General features: G+C 36.9%; 1 protein-coding gene and 1 long non-coding RNA gene across 2 annotated transcripts; one reads left to right on the top strand and one right to left on the bottom strand.

Annotated features, from left to right (window-relative positions):
• Positions 1 to 1,291: 1,291 nt before the first annotated feature.
• LOC120460545 (uncharacterized) lies at positions 1,292 to 4,504 on the top strand. The gene is made up of 4 exons (XR_016145703.1): positions 1,292 to 1,463; positions 2,295 to 2,441; positions 2,873 to 2,995; positions 4,352 to 4,504. It is a non-coding gene; the product is annotated as an uncharacterized LOC120460545 (long non-coding RNA).
• An 8,341-nt stretch (positions 4,505 to 12,845) lies between these two features.
• Positions 12,846 to 15,109, bottom strand: snx10b (sorting nexin 10b). The gene is made up of 4 exons (XM_039694534.2): positions 14,950 to 15,109; positions 14,764 to 14,864; positions 13,447 to 13,548; positions 12,846 to 13,281 (listed from the first exon to the last, which is right to left on the bottom strand). Exons 1-4 carry the CDS (start codon positions 15,040 to 15,042, stop codon positions 13,074 to 13,076), a joined length of 504 nt encoding a protein of 167 aa, XP_039550468.2. The 5' UTR covers positions 15,043 to 15,109; the 3' UTR covers positions 12,846 to 13,073.
• Positions 15,110 to 16,599: the final 1,490 nt, after the last annotated feature.

The following is a 16,599-nucleotide window of genomic DNA, read 5'->3' as shown; positions in this document are numbered from 1 at the left end:
GCGCGTCAGGAACGGAAGTCCTAAAAAATTGCTAAAAATGGGCTTCACTTGTCTCAATGGAGTTCCAATGAGAGGGCTCTGTCCACTTCTTATACTGTTTTTGGTTTCTAGCTCTAAAATGACGTTGTGGAATTAGCAACGGAGGCTTTGGATAGAGATGATTGAGAAATTAGTCCTACACACAAGAGTATTTTAAGGACAAAAACCTGTCTTGAAATACAACATCTGAACAAGGTCTTGAGGTGTGGTAATCGTATAATCTAAGCGAAATAATTGACCCCAGTCCATTCAATTATTAGAAAATAATGCACACTCACGTCGTGGCCACATTACCACCTCGGTTGTGCATTATTTTCGAATAATTCATCAGATATTCCTTACTTTGTGTTCTAGACACCATGCGAGAGAATTTACCTTGAAAATTATTTTCCAGACTGGAAATAACAGCAGTGGAACAGTGCATCTGCCCTATTCCTGGGCCTTGTCTCTGCCCTGAGCCCATAATTGGACTGGTCTGTCTTCAGCAGGTGAATGGCTCTCTCATTTGAATATCAACCATATCCACATGCTGGCGGCCATGACAGCTTCATTACCACCATGTGTGAAAGTGACGGGAGGGGTAATGCATACACTCATGCCCACTGTACGCTTTGCCTTCACACGCATACACCCACAATCTCTCTCTCTCACACACATACACACACACACACACACATCACAGACAACTCAACAAACCCTGTGCGGTTTAATAAGACAGCTTCAGCAGTGTGTCCTCTCAACCCCAATTTGGTGAGCTCCCTGCTGCCCTCGCTGGTCTATGCTGAGTAGAGGAGGTCCAAAGGTGACTTTACCTGTCAGTCATGCAGCCGGGAGCCCTTTGTTTCCCCGATTATGAATTTATAATGAATATCACCCTCACCTCCGGACGACACAGTAATCTAATTAATGTAGCAAATGTGTCAGACGTGTTCCAGCTAACGGCATATGACATTAGCATAGCATCTAGCTTCTTTTAGGAGTCTGTATAAGCAGTCTTTACAGATGGTGAACAAGGCTTAAAATTTTATCACTTCTTCACTTAATTGCAGCTTAAGTACACTGTAAAAACGAACTTTTTGGTGTAGTAATATATATTAAATGAATCATCATAATTTTTACTTAATAAAATTAAAATTCAATGTGAACTAGAATTTTCTAAGTAAAATTTTAAATATCTACGCGTTTAATTCATGTAATAAATTAACTGGTTGGAAAGAGTAAATCTTATTATATATTTTCTTTTAATATTTAAACGTTTTATAGTCCCTTCACATAAACATAGTAATTTTAAGTAAATTTTAATAGAAAAGCATAGCGCGTTTGAATCCGCACATGCGCGTTTGGACAAGTCTAACTGCGCACTTTGGATCTGAGACGAGACGAATTGGCGGGCTGCTGCGTGGCTGCTTTCTGTCGTGTTTGAGGTAAGTTTGTCTTTCTGTTTTACATTTAATAAAACATGAGTCTGTGTGGGTTTTGATTGATGATTCTTGTTTATTTGACTCAATAAACATTAATGCTCACCTTACAACATGGCCTCATATTAGTGCAACGCGTGTGGGTTATCCATAACAGTATACTGTATCGTTAACCCCTTTTCACTTTCTAACGTTAACGTACATTATTTATATTGAATCGGAAGTTTTCAATAGTTTTATAGATTCATAAAGAACTGTTTTTCGTGTAAAAATGTCAAACTAAGTAGAAATTAGTAGACAATCTTTACCGTTTTAACTGCTAGCTTGCTAAAATTGGGCCTTAAAATTAACAATTTAATGTCAACCGCTCTTAACGTTATACTGTTCACTATGGAAAAGTTTGAATGCTCTTGCTGAATATTGCTCAGGATGGAACGTTTACACATAAAGCTATTTTTTTTTTTTTCAATCGCACTAAATCGTGCATAAATGAGGTCTTAAAGTAAGCAGGGCTGCGTTTAATCATCCTGTTTCTAAAAGTTGATTGTAGAAAATAGAGATCGTGAGTGGCAATCATGGGCAATATTAATATTGACAACAGTAACTGATTTAGCACATGAAAAAATAAATAAACTTGAAATGTACTAAACTCAAAGTTAAAATTGAAATGCCAAATTAGTGTTTCTCTTTTGGATTTGCACATTACAAAAGAAAGTGCTGGATTGTTCACTCCACTGTTGATATCTACAGTCCTTGTATAATTAACCCTTGCTCCCTGCATCAGTCTATTTAACCAAATTTCTGCTGTTGTACTCTTGAATCATTTTGTCACATTAGATCAAGGAGGAATTCAGGAGAATCGATCATGGGGCAGAGATTCATGTTCAGACTTGACCAATGCACATCAAGACTTATTGCCCCGATGAAGGCCATGGGAGGTGTTGTGGGGACCAACTGAGGCCATTTCTGGACAAACTGAGTCAGGTGTGTTTGATCAAAAGTGTGCTTGTTCACATTTTTTTAAATAAGATATACTTGATGTATTTTTCTCATACATGCATGTACATTTATTGTATAGCTTTTAATACAATATAGATTGCATTAAAGTAGCTTTACTGTATTAAACAGACAAAAGTCAAAAGTTCAGAAATTTCAGTAATTAGAATTTTAGTCATAAATTACAACTTAAATTTCAAATATTAAGAATCTGTACTGAAGATGATAGAGTTTCAGCGACAGTTCTGCTTTGGCCAAAATGCAAGGCAGACAGGAACAGGAAGTAGAGTCACTTTGCTCTAAGTACTCAAATCAGTGTTCCTTGCGCATGAATGCTTTTGTGTTCTCACTTGATTTCATTGAGTTCATTGTGTATGAATAAAAGGTTGTGTAATGGTACAATATAAATCTGTTCACAGACACAAAGCCTTGAGATCGGAATCAGTTATCCGCAGCCTCATTCTCTACTTTGACGATAAAGAAGATGATAAACTGTGTTTTGAAGATGAACAGAGTTCTGACGGGCTCGGGACGACATGAGGGTGAGTCATTAATGACATCATTTTCATTTTCACAATCACGAAACGTCGCCATGGAAATAATAAGGAGATATATTTTAAAATGAAAGTCGCACACTGGGTGGTCAGCTAGAATATTTTAAAGTTGCGTGTGAAAGGTTAAACAGAGTCAAATTTATTTCACAGAAAACTGCACTCCAGTTTATAGCACCCTAAAAAGGATAGTTCACCCAAAAATAAAAATTGTCATTGTTTACATTGTGTAAACATTGTTTACACTCAAGTTGTTCCAAACCGTTGTGAGTTCATTTCTTCTGATGAACACAAACAAAGATATTTTAAAAGAATGTTGGTAATCAAATGACGGTAGCCATTGACTTCCATAGTAGATTTCTAATGGCTACAGTCAACTGTTTGATATCCCATTTTCTTCAAAATACAATGTATGTATGATATACCGTCCTTGCCCAGAAAAGGTAATACAGACATCATCAAAGTAGTCATGCAGTGACTGCAGTGGCTCAATTTTAAGTTTATAAAGCGGCAAGAATACTTTTTGTGCGCAAACATAATGACTTTATTCCACTATTCATTTCATGAATTCATATGCATAATGAAAGCATAGGTGCACATTTAAACAATCATTCATTAAAACGCATAAAACTTTAGTTTACAAAGACGTGAAACTCACCGAGTGGTCTGGGGTGTTCACTGATATGCTCACACAAAAATCGCTGTAAAAGATGCTTTCCAACAGGTTCTATCGTAGTTTTTGTCCAAGTCCATTTTCTTCCTGTTTTCGGTCGAACTAGATAACTAAGGATCGCGCACGCAAACTCGAACTAGATAACTAGGGATCGCGCACGCAAACTCGAACTAGATAACTAAGGATCGCGCACGCAAACTCGAACTAGATAACTAAGGATCGCGCACGCAAACTCGATAATCGACTACTGTGGATTTCGACCAAAAACAGGAAGAAAATGGACTTGGACAAAAACTACGATAAAACCTGTTGGAAAGCATCTTTTACAGCGATTTTTGTGTGAGCATATCAGTGAACACCCCAGACCACTCGGTGAGTTTCACGTCTTTGTAAACTAAAGTTTTATGCGTTTTAATGAATGATTGTTCGAGTGCACCTATGCTTTCATTATAAAGGTGGGGGGGTGCTAACACAGAATCCAAAAATTCTCGTGACCGGAGCATCTGTCTAAAAAACAATCTTAACTATTCTATTTCATCAGGGACGATCTTAAAACAGGGCTTTAATTGTAAAATACCGAACTTGTCCTTTAATGCTAGTCAAATAAAATAATTTAAGCCATTATATTTTTGTTTCTCAAAAGAATTATATTTTTTCTTCTAAATTGTATGCAGGAGGACAGCGGCAGTGACATCACTCAGCACAGCATTAAAATACTGGTCGTTCGTGGTGCTGATGGAGAAGATCCAATCGATGTATCCATCCTTTTTGAAGGGAAGGAAATGCTGGAAGCAGCAATACCGTAAAGACAGTTTTACTGAATGCACCTGTGTTAAGAGATGACTGAATGTCCATTCTTGTATGAACATTTTTGATGACAGAAAAATAAACTGTTTAATTGAATTTTAGTTGTGTGATTTGTGAAAAATATTGAGAAAATGATTATTTATTTATGTTCATGATTATTTATAAAAAAGAAATTATCAATGTTTAAATGTTTAAATATGTAGTAAATGAAAATCTCAACAAAAAAACTTAAATAATATCTACTTATTTTACTTCATTAAATGGTAAGATTTACTTAAAAATTTCATAAAAGCAAGCTTCCTAATTTAAAAACAATAAATAAACTTTACTTAATTACTTTAAATAGATATAGCTTCTAAATGAAATGTAAATGGGTATTTTTTACTTAATTTCTTCATGAGAGTTTTGTTCAAGACTAAGTAGATTTTACTTGATAATGGCACGCGAGTTGTACTTAATATTATAGCAGTAAAATTTACTTAAAATTTACTTGTGCAAATTGTTACGAGGATTTTATTAAGTAAATCTTACAAGTAGTTTTTTTCAGTGTACAATTCAATGAAAATGTACATCTTTACATATCATTTCATAATTACTTTGTACACAGCCTATGGTTAAAGTGTAGTGCAGAGTGTACTGATAAACATTTGTGGTAAGATAAAAGATTTTAATGTGATTTCTATTGAAAGTTGTATTTAAATATATTTGTAATTACAGATTTGTAATGTTGAAGTTGCAATTTAGTGCATTACAAATATATTAACTTTAAATATAATATCAAATGACACATTACAGTAATTTTGTCAACACATGAAAAAATGTACTTCTTTAAAGCACAAACAATATATTTAAAATATCAAATAACATTTAATTTGACATAAAAGTGTATTTTTTAAATGTGTGCCAAAGTCCCATTAAGAAGGCAAGTCATTTCACTCTGCGGCCATCTTTGAAACATCTCTCGGGCAGCTATTTCAGTAGTGCAAGTGTGGCTCCTATCTATTTGAATGGGGAAACATCAAATTCTCAAAAGCTGTTCACCAAGTGTAATTAAATGTCATATTTGAAATCACCAATAAAATCTGACAACATCTGACTCAAATTTTGTTTCTAAATACTTAATAAAAGCATGTGTCACCGTTATGTTTAGTTCAGTCCATGGACATTTAGTTTGTTTTCATTAGTCACTTGTGTTTAATTTATGCATTAGTTTCTATGGACACTGATTATCATCACAGCTGTTCATAATTTTGTCATCATCACTGTGTATATAAAGGTGTAGTCTGTAACTTTTTTGTGTTCAAAATTTACAAAAATTATATAATGAGCAAGTTCACTATGAATCCATTTTTCAAACCGTGTTTATGTCTTATTCTGTATCATTAAGGTACACATATGATAAGTGTTTATATTGGGACCATTTTAGACTGGTTCGGGTGGTACCACTGCACATATCCCAGCACCTACGAGACTCTTCATAGACATAAACAGAGAGAAGTAGCTCTGGCTACAATGTTCTTCCGCAAGACGCATGCAGTTCTGTTTATTAACCACTAGAGCGCCAAAAGTTAAGGACAGCAGCAAAATAACAAAAATCGACTAAAATAACTAGCTTCCGGCAGACGGCTGTAAGCAAGTCGACTTACGTCAAAAGAGTAACACTTGACAATGTATGACGTAGGATGTAGGAGTAGCATAAGCTTTGATGCCTCTCGCGGTTCAAACAAACAAGGGTGGGTAACCCCATTCGTCATTACATTGTGGGTCAAGTTCAAGGGTTACTCTTCTGGCCGTCTGCCGGAAGATAGTTATTTTAGTCGATAAAGTTTTAAATATAGATATTTTTCTTACACAAATGCATCACTTCACTTCAGAAGGCCTTTAAAGGGGTGATGAACTGAGAAATCAAATTTTCCTTGAGCTTTTGACATCTAAGAGGTCATGATATTATAAGAATATCCTGTAAGTTTCAGAACTGAAAACGTCCTTGTTAGTCCAATAAAAGCTTTTATTGACACCAGCCTCTGAAAACGACTCGTTTTTAAAAGTGTGGAACTATGACGTCGAAGGGGTTAAAACACCACCGCCGCAGAAGAAGATCAACACCCATTTCAACAGGTTTAGCCCCGCCCACCGATACGCGCATTACACGCATAGCTAAGTAGCCTAACATACATGCCTACCTCGTGATGACAAACCGGAGCGAGCTACCGAGCAATACAGAATATATCGTGCAGTGCCTGGTTGTGGAAGACAGTCTCTGCATAAGCTTCCTCTGGATTCCTATAGGACTGCATGGATAAACTTTATTTTTAATGACGTTCCACTCCAGCTGATGAGGGTAAAACATCGTCATCTGTTCGCTTCATTTCACTGAGGATTGTTTTGTAAACAAGACTGGATTTGCAGAAGATTAAAAGTAAAGAACGTGCTGTGTCACCTATATTGGATCTGACAGGAATTGTGCAACACACGGACTCTTGGTTGAACATGTATGGGCGAATGCGGTTGCCATTTGACAACATTGGACGTTTTCCCCCATGTACACCGACGGGTGAGTTAAACTCATTATAATATGCAAAACTGTAATCCACTCACAGCACTGGGCGTTTATTTCCAAGTCTTCAGTGCGACACACCCATAAAAACCGACCGTTTTTCAGGAAGGCTCACAACTTGGGTACAAAATAGCCTATTACTTATTCATTTTGATGTTTTTGACTGCAAAAACCAAGCGAACATCATAAATTGACCTCAGACAACAATATAATAACATTTTAAAAGCCAGTTAATGACCCCTTTAATAACCCCTCAGAGCCGTGTGGAGCACTTTTATCATGGATGGATGAGCTTTGATGGACTTCCCAAAAAATATACCCATTCACTCTCATTATAAAGCTTAGAAGAGCCAGGACATTTTTTAATATAACTGCGATTGTATTCGTCTGAAAGAAGAATGTCATATACAACTAGGATGGCTTCAGGGTTTTTGGATAAACTATCCAGTTCCTTTTTTTGCATTCTTAATTTGTCCAGTATTGTTTGTTTCACACGCTGTCTTGCGTGTTGACTGTCTAGTTTAGAGTTGTTTAAAAAAAAAAAAAACTTGTGTTATATTCGGTTCATCTTCGTCTGTTTGGATTTTTCTTTATAGAATACCAGACCAGAAATGAATTACGCCCCAAAATTCACTTTTTTCTCGCAGTCAACTCCTCTTATGGCGACGAGACCCTGAAATCACTGTTCTGGATTGGGGCAAATTACCATTTCTTCAACCTGTTTTTTACCGGAATCAGTTTGTTGTGAAACACCACTGTTTAAGCACTGTGATCTATTAGTTTCATTGACCTGCATGGACTGTTGTCATACTTATCATTTTCATACTTTTTTGGCAACCAAGCCTCTGGCCTCTTTTTCCTTCGTTCCATCTCGACCCGTCGATCTGTCTGCTCTGCCTTCCCAGACAGCAAACTGACATTGAATCAACGTGGAAACGACGTCTCTCATGACATCGAAAGAACGTTCATCTGGCATTGTTTTGCTCATCGAATTAACGTTGAACCAACGTCAGACGTGGCATTCTTCAAAGCTAAATGAAAATCGAAAATTGGTTTGCTTTCATAACGTTGAAACAACGTTGATTTCAAGTTGATTTTCCGTTAGTTTTGAAAGAATGACACGTCTGACGTTGGTTCAACGTTAATTCGATGAGCAAAACAATGTCAGATCAACGTTGTTTCGATGTCATGTTTCCACGTTGATTCAATGTCAGTTTGCTATCTGGGTTGGCTCCTCCCACCTTCGGCTGCACCGGGTGCCCTTGTACCACCCTTTGGTCAGTCATCACTCTACTTCCGCCACAGCTATACAGGCCCATCCCTCCGCCCCTGCGGCTACAGCGGTTTCCTCCTTCCCTTTGGCTTCACCTCTGTCCTCGGTCACACCGGGCGGCATCGCCCCAGTCCTTGGGTACTCTGGCTCCGCATCCAACGCTTGTCGCAGCAGCTGTGCCGAAGGTCTCCTGAACCAGCGCCATCACTCGGCTCCATCGACCCCTATCCGCGCCTTCAAATTCTACACCTAGTCTCCGTCGGTCGTCCTCTAGATGACATCAGCCACCACAACACCATCTTGGCTCCTCCTTCCCTCGACATTGCCGCGGGCTGTCGGCACTGGAAAGCTCTCTGTCAGTGCCATCAGGCCATTTCCATCTCGTCATCGTTCGGAGGTTGCCACTCTGTCGCCACCAACCCTCAACAGCCCTTTGCCTCCTCTTGTTTTCATCCCTTTGCCAACTCTTCTTCCTCCTTCTCCAAAGCCGCTTCCTCGGAGGGGGGCACTCTGTCACCGTTATGTTCAGTCCATGGACTTTTAGTTTGTTTCTTTATTAGTCACTTTTGTTTCTTTGTCTTTGTTTTCCACCACACATTAGTTTCAATGGACACTGATTATCATCACAGCTGTTTGTTATATTTTTTCATCATCACTGTGTATTTAAGTTCCTCCTCATGCATTCTTAATTTGTCCGGTTTTGTTCCTTTTTCAAAAGCTGTCTTACATGTTGGCTGCTTAGTTTTGAGTTGTTTAAATAAACGTTGTGTTATATTCACTTCATCTTCGCCTTCCTTGGATTTAGCGTTACAGCATGTGCTGTGAGAACACTGATTGTTTCTAAAGCATCTGGACAGAGATGGTCTTATTAATGAGAGTTACGAGGGTCCGTGGCTCTACTGTTGGAGAAAGCGTAATGCCAACATGGATCACGTGTGCCTTGATAACCAATCAAGCTTTTTTGCCAACCTTGCCTTCAAGTGGCTTTGATCTGGAGCTTCTAATGGTAGCTGCAGTGACTCATCGACTTTACCAATTGGTCATTTGCTCTTTTATTTAGAAGGCAGGACTTATTCCACCATATTGCACATTGCACTTTCTCCCATTCACATGATTGCACCATCTTCTATATCTAAAGTCTTTGAGTGTACTTAATTGTGTTAAGAAAGTAGCCTATTCTCTTTAAATATACTTAAGTGGACTTATATTTTGCTGATAGTATATCATCTGCAAGCATTTTGTTTTAAAAAATATACTTTTAAGTTTATTTTAGTACACTACAAGTGCAAATTAAAAGCAATTTAGCGATCTTTACAAGGGAAGAGGCAAATGAGTACAAATGGCAGCCATCATGAAAATGCAATCAGCTATTTTCATTCATGCAAGTACACCTCATGCATAATTAAATGAGGAAAAACCCAAATCTCAAAAAGCTGCTTGCCAGAATTACATTTTAATAACATATTCAAATCAGCAATAAATTATGAGATGAATGAAATCACTTTGTTTCTCAAATAAAATATATTTTTAGATGACTCATTTGCATTTTTTTGGTTATTATCTTGTGTAGAAGTATGATTCACAACTGGATTAAACAGCTGAAGGAGCTCACAGAAAAACAGATGCTTTAGATGGTACAGTATAATACAAATGTCACCTTTCAGTTGTTCTGACTGGCCTGCTGAATAAATAATACACCTAATGAAGATGTCACAGCAAGGGCCAAGCACGTCATCTTGGAAGGTGGACAGGATGACAGGCCGCTGACATTAACCAACACAGCAGCCTGCACTGGGACTCTGCCTGTCAACGTGGTATTGCCCTCATGCAACCGTAGAAGCGGCTTGTCTGTTTGACGCATACACACCTCCAGTTTCTTTTACTGGTATTTGTGCGTCCAGTGGGAGTCTCAGGCCCGGTGCTGCCAGCACTGCTATCAGGCAGCTGAGGGTGTGCAGAGTCTATTAAGACGGTCTCCATCGTTAGAGAGACAGCAGCAGCTGGCAGTCAAGGTTCTTTAGGGAGCCGTGGCGAGTGATGTTCAGGGGGCAGGCGATTAGAGGAACATTTCAACCTGTTGGGCGAGTCTTCACATATGAACCTTTGCCTGTTTGAAAGGTACATGCAAGGCAGGAAGAGAGGGGGGAATGGAATCTCCTTTTAGTGAAAATTCCACGAAGTCTCTTAAAGCTGAAGTGTGTGATTTCTGTGCAACTATAGCATCACCAACGAAATTGCAAAAATTATTGTTTCCAAACAGGGAAACCACCTCAAACTCCCTTCATTAGTTTTTTCCAGATCTTCCTAGAAAATAAGACCAAATAATAAATAATAATTTGATAATAAATTATTTTAAAAGTCCTGTAAAATTGGTAAAACATCTGAGATACAAAGATACTCTACAGCCAACGTAATGCCCTTTTTCAGCTATTTTCAGTACATGTCCTACTTGAATGGGTAAGACAGTCTCTGAAAGTGTTTGTCAATATCACATTTATTTCATATAAATATATTTAAATAGAATAGTAATAACAATGAATTAATATATACACAACAACAATAAATGATAAACTCTTACAACATTGGTATTGTAATGTAGACTTGATAGCTTGGATTGTAACTGTTGCTAGTTGGGAATAAGTGACCACTGTGGTGCATCGGTAAGAAATAAGAATGCATTGAATGCTCGGTAACACTTTACAATCCGGGTGCACTAATAAGCATGCTTAACTAATGCACAGATACTACTGAATTAATGTGTTACTAATGATTATTTTTAAATTTATTATTTTTTATATGTGTTACTAATGATTTATTATTTTTATATGTGTTACTAATGATTTTTTTTATTTTTTTAAAAGTCTTATTTTTCATAAACTTCACCTTTATTGTCAGCCGCGCTCTCCTCTGTCCTCTAACGAGGGGTTGACTTCCTGATTCTATGAAACCACTCCCTCAGAAACACGTAGTGGGCTCAGATTGGTTAGTTTGGCCCAGTGTGTTGTAATTGGCTAAACTGTTGCTCATATTGTCTGGAAGGTTAACGCCCATTACCTTTACAAGCAAAACGTGCATGTCATGAGCTCTGGTCCAGAAGTAAATATGTGTAGAACTGCAGTATCAGTTTGAGGCATAATCAGACCGATAAAGCCGCAATGAAGAGAGTCAAGCAGAACCTCACCACATACGGCTTTTACTAAACGTTTCTGAATGATAATTTGCTACATTTTTTAACTTTATGCACGTTTGTTTTATACAATAGCATCTGACTGGCAACAATAGCAACTGACTGGCTACTATGTTATACTCAAACAGCGCTGGCAAGTTTACGTTCTTGATCAAATCGAAAATAACGTCATAAAACATATGAAAAATACATTTACAACATTAGTCCCTATACAAAATTCAGGTCCATGTTTGTATGCGTTTGTCATAGACACAAAATAGCATAACTAGTAGCCAAGTGGCTATAAAGCCAGCGCTGGCATTTGAAAAAAATAAAACACAAGGCTACGTCTGGAATTATACATGCAAATACATTTAAAATGCTGAAGTCTTAGCCTACTTACAGGTTGTGGCCCAACAACTGCTGCCTCTGGTTTTAAAGTCGGAACTGCTTCATGTTTTAGTAACAGTTTCTTGTTGAATCCGGCATTGAATTCGTGGAGATTCTGGAAGCTGTCTTCCGTAAAATGCGCAGCACAGAGAGCTAAATTACGATCATCATTTTCAGGAACATAATCAAACATAAATTGTATCCATTGTTGATGAAGTACGTACGTCCGTGGGAAGCCTATAACTAAATTAAAACAAACAAAAAAAATACAGCCCTGGCCCCAAACCGAACCAACTCTTCACCCCTCATTAAATATATTTTTTCCCTTGATGATTTCAGTTTATTGAATATTGCTTGCAGGCCTTTTTGATGGTCTTATTTTGAACTGTTTTGCTTTTGGCAATATAATTCCTTTATTCTCCTGTTCCATAATGTCTTGATGATTTGATGTAGGCCTACCAGTCAACGACTGTGAGAGCAGTGGATAATTTGAAAATGGGAAATACTGCTTTCTTTGAGGGCTTTTACTCGTTTGATTAAACATTGATGGGCTTTGCAGGGATGAGACCGACGGTTATGGAAAGACAGAAGAGCAGCGGCGCCATCTGCTGGTCAAGTATGGCCTCACACGACTGTTAAATATTTATGAGAAGGCACAATTTGTATGACATCCAGACAGTGATCTTTTATAGCTAACTATGGTAGTAAAATTGTTTGAGTAGAGATTATTATTGGGATTTAGCTCCGTGAGGTTGGGTTTAAATCACATAATGTCCTAATGCTCTGTATTTGCTTATTAGGATGTGGTTATTGCGTTTAAGGGACTTCACAATCACACGCAAACATAAATTCCCTCTCGTAAACCTCTCAACACACACATCTGTAGTTTTAACAACAAACTGTCTTCCGCACTGGCCACATTATGCTTTTATACATTAATTTGATTGCCAAGCAAGACATTAATGTGTGCGCAACTGTGGATTAAATAATGTAATTTATTAGGTTATCTTCTTCAATACAGATTTTCAGTGCTACCGAGAAAAAGTTGTATTTTGTTGTTTTACTCAACAATGAATGACAGTAACTTGTTTCATGTTTCATTGTTCCTCTTCAAGCATGAGTTGCACTTCAGCAATGCCTTTGTAAATTTAGTTAATTTGCTCCATTTTATTGGCAAGGAAAAAAAAAAGATCACTCAGATTGTCAGTGCATATCTTCCTCCTCTTCCATGTTCTCCTCCTCAGATTGAGAATCAAAGCGTTTGTTTCCTGAGCCAAAACTGTGAATGGCCTCAGACACTGTGTAGCGACTCCTGCCTTCAGCACAGGCCTCCATTTGTTTCACACTCAGTTGGGACTGTAGGAAGAGGTGCAAGCAACTGTCCGACAGCAAAACCGGACTGTGTACCACGCTGGAGGATGTAAGCATATAACCATTACATTTGCTGCATTTTCTATGAGTCGAGATATACAGTACCTGAGATATGTCACATGTTCTTAAGCTAAATGCATGCTTTTAGTCATGGTTTATGTTTAATTTAATTTAACATAGTCTTTAGGGCTATTCTGATACTTACACTTCTAGAAATTTTCGGAGTCCCTGCATACGGACTCCAATTTCTCTGGCATTGTTGAGACTGAAGAACGGGTTTTTTGGAGGAAGTTTGGGTAGATGTGTTCTGCAATTTATAGACAACCACAAAGATTCAGTTTACATGCGTCACACAGAAAGAAAACTTGAATATGTCTGCATCAACATAGCTACCTAATTATGGGAATTATCAGTATTGTTTTTGTTAACCAAAACTATTTTTATTTTGTTAAATGAAGTAAAATATTAGATAAATAAAACAAAAAACTTAAAAAAATGCACTCAAAATAAATATAATCTCTTGGCAACTAACTGAAATTGCCTAAGTTTGAGTTAAAGTACTAAAATTACAACAAAATTATTTAAACTTGAACTACTGAAAATATGTAAGCTCATTCAAAATATTGATAGACAATAAAATATATACATTACACTAAAACAATCCTTGTAATTAGCAACAATTAGTAATTTGTAAATAATAATAATAAATTACCTAAATTATATTTGAATTAATTGAGATGTATATTAGGTCAATGAAGTAACGCTCATTTATTTATTTTAAAAATAGATTAAAAATGTAAGTCTCACATACTGCAATGACTTTCATACACTTGTGTACACTCACAATCCCATATATTCCAGGAGTAAGGAAAAATGTGACAAATATATAATTTGATTTTTAGTTTTTCTTGAAAATTATATAAAACTTAAAGAAACAAACATGAATACAAATACACTGCCCAACCAAAAATAACAATAACATCACAACATTTATTTCCATCAAGAGGTGCATACATTTTTGGTCAAGATCTTGTACTCTGTCCAGCACTCTGTAAATTCTTCTTCAGCACATCCCAATGACTCAGAGGTGATTCAAATGTGAAAATGTTTCTTCATTCTTTCACAATTTGAGCCTGATGAATCTTGACATTGTCAATCTGGAATATATCCATTATGTGTCTTCCTACATACTGCATCAATTAGGGCTAGAAGAACGGTTGCCAAACATATGCTAGAAACATAATAATCACTGCAATTATGATCCAATCATATACTTTTAAGCATTTGCCTATTTAAATCTAAACAGCAACTTTTTGGCCAGGCAGTTTATATGTGTCAGATTTCGTCTTTCTTGAAAATGGCATAAAACCTTGAGAAACCAACATGAATACAAATTTAGAAACTTTTTTTTAAAAAAGTTTTCTTTTATCATGGACTCATTGACCCATTACAAACCTATAACCATCAGTGTGCAATTACTAAACAAAGTAAATAACTGGAATATGATGCAGTGTTTACATACATGAGCATGGCATTTTCCTGCAGCTTCTTTCTTAGCCACACAAACTCGCTGTATCTCCGCCGCACACAGGAACACTTCTTAGTGAAGGCCAAACTGTTTGTCTAAGTGAATATAAAATACAGAGAACGATCAGGGAGTTTCTGCCCTCTTGTTTGACTATTTTGATATACGTTCTATTGCACTTACATGTATACAGATTTCATAATCCATGTAGGCATGCCAGAAATCTTCCTTCTGGATGCGAGGGTCCCTCACCCACACTCCAGTGAATTCCTGCATACGTCCAAACGTGAAAAAAAGACCTCGCACATACGCTCACGAACTCACATTGGACAGGAACACATAGAGAGTACTCTGAGGTTTAAAAATGGGAAGAATAAAGAAGGAAGTATTTTCATGAGACATTGGTCTTGTTGACCAACTGGGGCTGATTCATGGGGACTGTATAGACTAGGGAAAAACATCAGAGCTCATTTTGTGTCTCTGACTGACAGCGGTGCTTCATTTTTACCAGCCACCAGAGACATAGCAGACTAGCAGCGTCATTAAAAATAAAAGGAGCAGGAAAAAGCAGCTGGAAAAAATGGTACCATAATCATAACACCTGCATGTTTGAAACAACTAGCAGTACTTAGACTGTTATTCAAGGACAGTTGACTTGTAGCCAGGGCCTGAAGTAACACTCGTCAAGCGCCATTTGCGAGTAAAATTTTGTGTTGCAGAGGATATGAAACAGAATATCCCCAGTAGTTCTAGAAATGCTAATATTAATTCATTAACAGAACATGTCTGTCACCAATATTTAAACCTTGCTTAAATCTTAAAGAGTTCAGATGCAAAAGCCTCTAAATGCCATTTGAAATTTTCTTCTTTAATGATGATTTTTATCAAACTTGTATATTTAAGTTCAGTAATTTCACTTAAATGGCAATGTTAATTATTTAAGTGAAATTACTGAACTTAAATATACAAGTTTGATAAAAAATCATCATTAAAGAAGACAATTTTTAAATGGCATTTAGAGGCTTTTGCATCTGAACTCTTCATATATAATTCAAGTGTCAGAAGACGAGACAGGGAAATGAATTTGTTACTTATGTGTTGTGAGTAAAGTTTTCTGTATGTAAACATCTAGCATGTACGGCAAATAATTAATTGAGTTCTCTTTCGCGTCTTGCGCTTGAACAGACATATTCAAGTCAAAATGCTCGTCTAGGCAAGTATCCTTGTAAACATAACAGAGTCAGTTATGTCTTAAAGGAGTAGTTCACTTTTAAAAAGAAAAACTTTTGCTGATAATTTACTCACCCCCATGTCATCCAATATATCCATGTCATTCTTTCTTCAGTCGAAAAGAAATTAAGGTTTTTGATGAAAACATTCCAAGATTTTTCTCCATATAATGGACTTCAATGGGAACCAAACGGTTCAAAGTCCAAAAGACAGTTTCAGTGCAAACTGTTGAAAGGGCTTTAAACGATTACAGACGATGAATAAGGGTCTTATCAAGCAAAACGATCGCTCATTTAATAAAAAAATAACAAAGTTTAAGTTTTATAAGCTCAAATGGTCGCCTTGCTCTTTTCTGTGATGCACGTTCGTGACTCTCCTGTTCAAACTCGTTCATGAACAGCTCAAGTTCACTGATTAATGGTTTATCCATGTAAAATGAATGAATCTTTTCCCGAGTCAACTCGTTCATTTCGTTCGTTGAATGAACCAAATGACACAAAAAATGATTCGTTCATTTTGATAAACGAGTTCGAACAGGAGAGTCACGAACGCGCATCACAGAACAGAGCAAGGCGACCATTTGAGCTTATAAAACTTAAACTT

The sequence above is a fragment of the Pimephales promelas genome, chromosome 12 (assembly GCF_988280905.1).
Source record: "Pimephales promelas chromosome 12, fPimPro1.hap1.1, whole genome shotgun sequence".
In the NCBI taxonomy this organism is placed as follows: Eukaryota; Metazoa; Chordata; class Actinopteri; order Cypriniformes; family Leuciscidae; genus Pimephales; species Pimephales promelas.
The sequence above is the reverse complement of the archived record's forward strand: the minus strand, read 5'-3'. Positions and strand labels throughout refer to the sequence as shown.

Excerpts from the sequence above, each read along its gene's own strand:
- snx10b (XM_039694534.2), bottom strand. The coding sequence starts at position 15,042 with ATGCAGGAATTCACTGGAGTGTGGGTGAGGGACCCTCGCATCCAGAAG. Across the intron at positions 14,865-14,949 it reads ATTATGAAATCTGTATACAT|ACAAACAGTTTGGCCTTCAC; the intron begins GTAAGTGCAATA and ends ATATTCACTTAG. Across the intron at positions 13,549-14,763 it reads CAGGAAAATGCCATGCTCAT|AACACATCTACCCAAACTTC; the intron begins GTATGTAAACAC and ends TATAAATTGCAG.